At 31.5% G+C, this 9,700-nt stretch overlaps 1 protein-coding gene across 1 annotated transcript; it reads left to right on the top strand.

Annotated features, from left to right (window-relative positions):
* Window positions 1-635: 635 nt before the first annotated feature.
* Window positions 636-6,826, top strand: LOAG_01340 (AGC/PKC/IOTA protein kinase). The gene is made up of 15 exons (XM_020445711.1): window positions 636-736; window positions 1,007-1,124; window positions 1,508-1,648; window positions 1,851-2,062; window positions 2,163-2,303; window positions 2,567-2,669; window positions 2,907-3,001; window positions 3,109-3,195; window positions 3,299-3,396; window positions 3,476-3,611; window positions 3,869-3,956; window positions 4,478-4,683; window positions 5,009-5,107; window positions 5,428-5,543; window positions 6,553-6,826. Exons 1-15 carry the CDS (start codon window positions 665-667, stop codon window positions 6,638-6,640), a joined length of 1,800 nt encoding a protein of 599 aa, XP_020303859.1. The 5' UTR covers window positions 636-664; the 3' UTR covers window positions 6,641-6,826.
* The last annotated feature ends 2,874 nt before the right edge of the window (window positions 6,827-9,700 follow it).

Here is a 9,700-nt window from a genome sequence, read left to right on the forward strand (position 1 = left end):
CACTGATTGTGTTTGTCATCTGGCCTAATTAAACTTACTGGATCCTTACTAGGGTAAATTTGACGTTTTTCTTATGAAATTTTAGTCTAATAAATATGGCTCTGGAGAAATTCGTAAACATTTCATAGGTTAACTCATATTGTTAAGTGAAGATAAGCGTACACATCAATATTGCTTAGGATGTAAAATCGTTTTCCATTTCTATTAAAACGTCACTTCCTGTTTTTCCTTATTGTCTGTTGGTTTACCTTCTTATCACATCGCAATTTTGAGTTACGCGATCAGTTTGTAAAGTGTTAATCAGTTTGGAATTCGACTTTTTTTTTCTCAAGGATTTATACATAATATATGACAGTTTTGGAATTCGTCAGTTTTATTTTTTTGTTAAAATTTGCCGATATCATTAGATATATGTGGTCTTTGCAGTTATGGGCATATCTGATGTCATTTTTTTTGTTAGTATTAATTAACGAAGAGACTGTACATGAATGGATGGTAATTGTTGGCTATTCCGATGTAATTTTTTTTAATGATATGGATATGAATTATGATAATTGCGTTGCGCTAGTCAAAGCAATTATTGAACATAAAAGTCATACTGGTGATTGTTGTTTAATCCATGATAGTAGTCGTTATTTTAGTTAGTACTAGTCGATCAGAAATTATGTATGTTGCTAATGAAGATAGTATGTCGTCGTCGGAAGATGTGAAGTTAAAGACACGTTTTCAAGGACAAGTATGAGTTTTTCTTTGTGCAAAAGAATTTGAAATGATCATTCTTTATGTTGCATATTGATTTTAAAAATGATTAATACAAGCACTCATAGCTTTTTCATGATCAGACACTTATAGCTGCATCATGAACCTCTTTCGGGAAGTCCATTTTGTCACTGTACTGAGTGAATATTAGATAATTATACACTGATTGATGTACCTTTAAAATATTATTTCAAGAATCATACGGCTTAGTTATGTCTGCCGTTATGTATCAAATTTTTTTTTTAAGGTATTAGTTTTGTATGCGAAAATCCCACTGCGGATGGAAACATTTTTGAACAGTTTGCGAGAAGCCTGCAAGCAGGCTTATAATCAGCCGATTACGGTCAAATGGATTGATGAAGAAGGTTTTCTTTGATTAAATTAATAGTCAATTTGAGATCAAAATCGACTATTAGTAGTTTGAAAAAGGCGAAAACTCAACCTCTGTAGAACTTCTAGTAGAAAGAAAGTTGTGGTACATTGACAACAGTGTATCCATTAAATCCTTCAATTCCAAGAAAAATTCAAGTGTCAGCAGAACTGTCTAAGGTAGCAAAATTTACACAGTTGCTCATTACACTATTTCCTGGCTTAAGAGTTCATTCTGTTTCGTTTTGTTTTCTCTACTGAGCTATTGAAGCTTGATGAGAACTGAATTTTTAAACCAGGATTATGTGACCATTATTGTTCTTGTTGGTCTCTTTAAATGTTGTTATTGCTTGTTGTTTCGATTAACCAACAAATCTAGGTGATCCGTGCACGATATCATCTCAACGTGAATTAGACGAAGCGATACGTTTGCTGCAAGCGAATGGTGAAGCAGAACTTAACGTGCATGTTTTCCTTGGCATTCCTCCTTTGCCTGGTCTTCCTTGCCATGGAGAAGATAGTATGTTAAAATGTTTGCCTTATTCGATTAGTTTTTATAATTCATATAATTCAGGAATTTCCTTCAACCGATAGATTTAATTTACCATGTTAGGGAAGTATTATAGTATCTTTCGAATTAACTCTTGAGGAGAGGTGCTGGGATGTTTTTTGTTTCTTATCATTTAATAGAAGCAGTAAAAAAAAATGATATGCTATAACAGAAACGGTATATCGGAGAGGAGCACGTCGCTGGAAAAAATTTTATCATGTTAATGGACATCGATTTCAAGCTAAGAGGCTTAATCGAAGAGTACAGTGTTTTTTTTGCAATGATTACATTTGGGGTCTCGGACGACAAGGATATCGATGTGCTGATTGCCGTCTTTGTGTCCATAAAAAATGTCATAGAGCTGTACGACAACCTTGTGGTGATGTTAGTTTTATCTGTTTTTGTGGTGGTGTTAGTTTTATCTGTTTTCCGAATAAAATCGAAATTACAATTTAAATAGTTTTTGAACAGAGATCATTTCCAGAACAGTAGTGGGATAACAGTCGTACCATCACCTTCTGCACCAATAATTTCACCAAAATTCAGTGGTGCTGCTATGGAACGTATTGGACTTGATAATCAGGCATTCAAGGAATCAGAAATTGAAGCTGAACATGTCGCTGTTGTAAGTTGGTTCATTAATATGTGACTTTAAAGGTACACAAGGATTGTGCACGTGTAATGCAATACACATGAAGATTTCGATAATTGAAAATAAAGGAAGGTATGAAGTAGCCTAATGATAATCATCAAGAATATGACATGAATTAATTTGAAAAAAAAAATTTGTGGGTGGCTGTGATGTAGAATGAGCTAAATAAAAAATTTTTAATCGTCAAGAAATTATTTGGATTTTTCATATAAAAACTGCTAATTTTCCAGTTTCAGCAGCAAGGTATAATGGAACATCAAGCTGGTGGTGCAACAGCAAAAGATTCAAAATGGACAGTTTCGTTGAGTGATTTTAATCTTTTAACGGTGATTGGAAGGGGTAAGAGCATTTCTGTTGTTGGTTTTGAAAGATGTCGAATGTATCAAGCGTTTAGGTAATTAAAGTATTCTCGAAAATAAAGCAACAACGTTGAGTGTAAGCTCAGTTTAAACAAGCCTTAAATTATTGAATGTTGCATTTCACTTCATGTAATAATGTTATGGTGTCATAATGTTTCTCTTACAATGGTACAGTTTGGGTTTCATGGTTTGCCGAATTAAAATTTAGTGATTTCAGGTTCCTATGCGAAAGTTATTCAAGCAGAGCATAAAAAGACAGGTGCTATATATGCGATAAAGATCATCAAAAAACAAATGTTTAGTGATGATGAGGTGAATTTTCGAAACATTCATATAGTATTCTATTTAATTTTCGATTCTTACTGAAAGTGATTCATTTAAATTAATTTTTCGGTTACATTACAGTACACGTTTTTCAGGATATCGACTGGGTACAAACAGAGAAATCGGTTTTCGAAACGGCATCAAATCATCCATTCCTCGTTGGACTTCATTCGTGTTTTCAGGTAAATATTTCCCATATGTTTGCTTTCTTCCATATATTTGTTATTCCTTTATCACGTTGGAAGCTTTTAATTAGAAAGTTCTTTTTTTTCATCCACATTTCAGACTGATTCACGGTTGTTTTTTGTTATCGAATTTGTTCCTGGTGGTGATTTAATGTTCCATATGCAAAGGCAACGCAAATTACCTGAGGATCATGCTAGGTAGGTGATAGTTATACATATATCTTAGTATATATATATATATATATATATACAATATTATTTATTATGACAATTTCAGGTTTTATTCGGCGGAAATAATAATAGCTTTACATTTTCTCCATTCGCGTGGGATAATATATCGTGATTTGAAGCTCGATAATGTTTTAATAGATGCCGAAGGACATATTAAGCTTACAGATTATGGCATGTGCAAGGTATATATATATCATACCTTTATAAAATATTTCAAGTCATGGTGTAATTAACCGATTGGTTTAAGTGAAACAGTTTGACAAATGACGTTGTATGACTTCTTAGAGGCCTCATGTATGGCTTCTGTTTCTGGTACTTCTAGCTATGTGCTGCACAAAGTACGGGATAACAATTCCTACCAATCAATAAGATTTTGCAATTTTGACTTAATTCCTTGGTATCATTTGAAACCTACTCTTTAATGGGAAATGATTTTCAGGAAAATATTGGACCAGGCGATGTTACCAGTACATTCTGCGGCACACCAAATTATATTGCTCCTGAAATTTTGAGAGGAGAAGATTATGGTAAGTTTACCGAGGTTTTACCAGTGTAATTGAAATCTGATCGAACATAATGATGGTGCACAGATGAAGAAGTGAAGGATAAATAGTTACTAAGCATTTTCTTAGCCAACTGGACGGTCTTTTTTTAGTAGAATATTCGTACTCTAACAATATTCTATTGCTTTATACAACGCCACGATATACGTATATATTATTTTAATTTTTACGTTTCACACTCACTTTTATTTCCTCATGCTATTGTTACATTGCTTCGGTCAGTATTGTTATTTCGGATTGAAGATGACGTGTAGCATCTGGTTGCATTTGTTTTGCATACTGCAGTTTGTCAATTATGCACATTGTTTTGAAATTATTTTGTAATTCCCTAATAGTTAATTCACTATTCAGTACACAATAAACACTGCCGGGGAACATTATAGACCAGTGTACTTTTCTTTACATTTGATGGTTCATGTTTGACACTGGAAATTAGCATATATCTAACAGAATCGTGGTATTCGACGACACCGTTATTTTTTCAGGATTCAGCGTAGATTGGTGGGCGCTTGGTGTATTGATGTATGAAATGATGGCCGGTCGTTCACCATTTGATGTGGTCGGTATGGTGGGTGATGTGGAACAAAATACTGAAGACTATTTGTTCCAGATCATTCTTGAAAAGCAAATACGGATCCCGAGATCGCTTTCGGTGAAGGCTGCTGCTATTCTGAAAGGTTTTTTGAATAAAGTTAGTTCACTCTCTATTTTGTTCCAAGTACTTTATCAGTAGTTGTCTAGCAAATACGGAAATATGGTGATCAATCATTATCACTGTAACGTGTTTTTGTAATGAAACATATCAGAATAACTAAGATTAATTGATCTGGAATCGAGTTGTTAATGTGATCCATTTTACCCCCTTGTAAGTGATAATAATCATCCAGATATGTCGTGCATTTTCAGGCTGTTGAAAACTATGGTGCGATATTTTCAAATAAATTTACTTATTAAAAATTTGAAAGCTCCCAAAGTTGTTATTTGTTATATAATTATATTGCTTAAAAACTCTGCAGGATCCAAGTGAACGGTTGGGATGTAACTTAAATATTGATGAAGCATTGGAAGAAATGAAAAGTCATGCGTTTTTCCGTACGATCATCGACTGGGAATTAGTAAGACGATTATTATGTACTTTATGTTTTTCACTGTCATTTTCGCTTGCATACTTTCAGTGAATGTTCGTAGTTTCGTATTCTGTTTTTACTTAGGAATTTTCCTTCTCAAAGAATTACTAAAAACACTTGGAGCAAATTTTATTCGCTTATATAACAGAAGCTCAAAATTTTATTCTTCATCAGATAACTGATAAACTGTTGAGATATTAGTGAATGCATTTCTATAGTTTTTGTGAATTTTAAACGGAAATTTTGGAAAGAAAAATCTGTTTTTATAATTGACTTATTTTTATCATTTCAAATATTTGTATTTGCAGCTGGAAGGACGACAAGTGACACCTCCCTATAATCCATCTGTTTCCAGTGACCGTGATTTGCAGCATTTCGATACAACGTTCACCGACGAGGCTCCAAATCTCACACCCGATGATCCGTAAATCTTTATCTTTTTTTTTCCCCTAAATTATATAAAAAAAAAAAAGAAACGAATTTGAAGGTTATTATTCCATGAGAAGGAAGGCAATTCGTTTTCCTTTTGCTGGTGGATTCTTCCATCCGTTCCATCGTTTAATATAACCTGTTTTCTTCAACTTCTTTTCAATATTATTTTGAACTGAAATTTCGTATTTGTTACTTGATAAGGAAAGGATTGAGGGAAATCTTTTGAGTTGTGATTTGATATCCAATGTCTCTTCCTCCACTCTCCTCCCTGTCTGTCTCTACCTCCATGTCCCTTGTGTATTTTGCTGGAATGATTTGAGGAATATTCGCCATTTTTACATCTTCAGAAAAAAAAAAACTAGGCAATAGTAAAGTACACTGAAATGAGCGGCAGCTTTGTTTCTTTTTTGGAATTTCAGTGAGGCTTTTTTTCACTCTCCCTGTCTTTGCTTTTGATATGAAGAAGGAAAGGATGGAGCAGAGTAGAGGAGAAGAGTGTTTGAGACGAAGCAAAGTATTTCGGATAGTCATGAGGGAATGATAGTTGCTTACAATTTTTAAAAGGGTGATGGAATGTTCATAATATGATGGAGAGGAGCGTTTCTTTATCTTTTTCTTTACTGACTGAAGATGATTCCTGGATGTTGCCGAAATGAAGGGCATTGAAGTATATCATCTATAAATTACATTTTTTTTTTAGAAAGAAAGAAATGTTTGCTGTTTTATTTCTGCTTTGTTTGTCCGGACGCAATGCGGAACTAAATGTGATCGCCTTTAGTCTCAGAGAATATCACTCAGTAGTTCTTGTTGGAAAAGTTTCCGTTATTAGGATTGAATAAGTGCCTAATAATTTTTTAATCAAAGAATGAAGCAAATTTTATTCCTTGGAAGAAATAAAATTTAGAAATAGAGGAGAAGGAAAACAATATGGACGAGAGAAAGCAGGAAAGAAAAAGGAAAATTGGAAACATTTCACTTTTTGCATGCCAAAAATTTTGCAGGAATATCATCGAGAGGATTGATCAGACCGAATTTGAAGGCTTTGAGTATATTAATCCACTGCTGATGACTAAGGAAGAAAGTGTCTAGAAAAAGAGACAATTTGTGATAAACAATTTATTTCCAGCTGTGGTTTATTTATTTGTCGTTGTTTTTCTTGTTCCCGATAGATCTACTCAATATCATTCTTTGCATAATTTTCACATGTTCAATTGAGATACCATTTTATTTCCATAAGATTATCTGCGGATATAACATATTGAAAACTTATTCTTCCGAACAACGAATGGATGTGTTAAACAGAATGATTTTTTGTGAATCCGTTTGGGATTCTTTATGTGCATCAATGTCTAACATACATAGATAGCTTACTTGAGTTAGCGGAAGACTTGGTGATGATGATACATAGAGCTATCTATTTATATCGTAGTGCGTTGTTTATCGCAAGAATTACTCGTTCTTTAATGAAAACAACGACAGGAGAAGGGTGGGATGTGATGATAGGAAGGGTGGGATGTGATGATAGGTTTCTTTTGTACTCCTTCAAAGTGAAAGTTCTTGCTTTTGTCCAGTTTTGAAAATACAAAATTTTAATTGGTCAGAAGAATGCATTGTAATGATTCAAGTTATGGTCATATTTCACTTAGAACATTAGTTGTAATTCCGTTTTCCTTCTCTTTCTGTTTGGAAAAGTGACATAAAGGTGTTTCGAAGATGTATAATAGAATGTGATTGTGTATCAAAATGAAGAATTTTCCTATTTTTAAATTTAAAAATCGGGAAACATTGGTGGGTGAAGAATGTTTCAATAATGTAGAGTTATGAAATTTGAGGCGAACTTTTTGGTGTTTTGAATGAAATTTCAAAATCTGAAATATTTGGCGGAAATTTTTTTCTCTGATTAACTGCATTGTTTTTCTTTTTTTTTTCTCATTGCATTTCAAAGCACTTGTTTGTATACTGCCATCTGGTTAAGGGAATTAAATTACAGCAGCTGAAAGCATATGGTCTTTCATTATTTTAGCAATTTATCCATGAATTGTTAAGAAATAAATACTATCGATGAAGAAAGAGGGAAAGAATGAATGAAATGTATTGCAGTAATCAACACTAGTCCATTCTATTGTCCATCATTCTTATCCATTATTAATACTTCTATTATTATAGGTTCCTTTCTATCAACCACTCAATTAATTTAATGAATGTACTTCTCTCATTTTGTTAATTTATACACATATGAAAACGTATAATGAAAATTCTTCAACACTATGAATCTAAAATGAATACATTTGATATTGGTAGTACCACAAATTACTATCTTTTAATGATTTACATTACTTACAAAAAGGGTCAACCATATATTTATTCACTGTACGTATTTCAAAAGAATGAAATCTTGGTAATGCTGACAAAAATGGGAATTTTCAGGATTAAATCAATTCATTTTTACAAAAGTATAAATATTGTTTTAAAAAAAAAAGAAAAAAGAAATATGTTTGAGGGTAGTAGTAGTGTTTAAATCAGTAATACAAATACAAAAAGTGTAAAAAGCTGACTTGGAAACATATATTATCGGCAAAAATTCTCCATATAAGCAACGGAACTTTTATTTATATCAAGCAAAAAAAAAAAAAAGGAAAGAAATCTATAAAACTTATCGATGAAAATTGAAAGATTTAATTTAAAGTAAAAATTTAGAACACATATAAATGACAGGATTTTTATTAATATTAAACAAAAAAAAAGATCCATGGAATAGTTGATAAATATTGAAGAATTTAAATGGGTAAATGGTAATTTTAAAGCAAAAGTATACTTTGAAAAAAGATTTTGGATCAAAAAATATGGAAAGATATAAACTTGAATTTAGTTAATCAAACAATTTATAAAGTCTTTTTATTTTTTTTTTTGGTAGGAGGAGGAAATATAATTGAAATTGACAGTTATCAAAGCATACTCTAAGATGTATTACTTTTATCATTTACTTTTTTCTTTTTTCCTTTTATTTTCAATAATATTTTATAATTTTCTTTCTTGTAATGCATTGTTTTCTTATTTTTAATGAAATTAGAATTCAAAAAAAATATTTCTTTCTTTGTACTTATAAATGCAAAATATCAAACTCCAAAGGCTTGTTTTTTTCTATAACATTTACAAATTACATTTATATCAAATAGATCACCCATGACATTATCAATTACAGTTATCATCAAATCCATGCATACATACATACATACACACATACACAAACATACACACATACATATACATCCATACATGCACACATGTATATATCGAAAGAATTGGAACAAAAAGAGGGAGAGAAAGAGAGAGAGAAAGTAAGCATTTATAGCAAGATGAAATGAATTTTAGTTTTTACAGAGAATTTCGATGTAAACAACTTTTGTTTGAGATGAATACGTCAGCAATTCAATTCATAAATGTAAGATAAATATGGGGACAAAAAGCTAACTTCTTGACTAAGAATTTAATTCAGTAGCGAATAATCTCTCTCTCTCTCTCTCCCTCTCTCCCTCTCTCTTTCTCCTTCTCTCCCTCGTACTTTATATTTTTTGCTATTGTTATTAATATTGTGGTTTTAAATAGTATCTAGAATTATTGCAACCAATAATGAAAGTAATAGTAAACTTATTATTGATTTTAATTTCAATCAATATCATATTATTATTAATCTAAAGATTGTTATGATGTAAAAGTAATCATAGATGCATTCTGAAAAAAAGAAAAAAAAGATTTCCGTGTAATTATGCATTTAAAAAATTTATATGTAAGTTATAGATCAAATCAAATGAAAAATTCAAAATTTCACGTTTAATTCATACAAAGAAAAAATTTGCATATGAGATTTACACACACATGAAGTTTAAACTTTTATTAAACTTTTCATTATTATCAAATATTAGTTAGCATAATAAAATTGAAAATTTTCAACAGTTTGAAGAATCAATTCATTTATTGATGAATAAAAAATATTACATCTTAGATAAACCCTGACAGAGAGAGGGAGAGAATGTATCATACTTCATTATCATTTTTATTTGTCAAGGGTTATTCTTCCCCCTCATCTCCTCCATTCCTAACTATATTGACCCATGAAAAACCTTTCCATAATTATTTCGATTATTTATT

This window comes from Loa loa (genome assembly GCF_000183805.2).
Source record: "Loa loa unplaced genomic scaffold supercont3.39, whole genome shotgun sequence".
In the NCBI taxonomy this organism is placed as follows: Eukaryota; Metazoa; Nematoda; class Chromadorea; order Rhabditida; family Onchocercidae; genus Loa; species Loa loa.

Bases quoted from the DNA above. Each gene is read 5' to 3' on its own strand.
- LOAG_01340 (XM_020445711.1), top strand. From the start codon at position 665: ATGTATGTTGCTAATGAAGATAGTATGTCGTCGTCGGAAGATGTGAAG. The intron at 2,063-2,162 runs GTTAGTTTTATC...GATCATTTCCAG, and splicing joins TACGACAACCTTGTGGTGAT to AACAGTAGTGGGATAACAGT. The intron at 4,684-5,008 runs GTTAGTTCACTC...AAAACTCTGCAG, and splicing joins TGAAAGGTTTTTTGAATAAA to GATCCAAGTGAACGGTTGGG.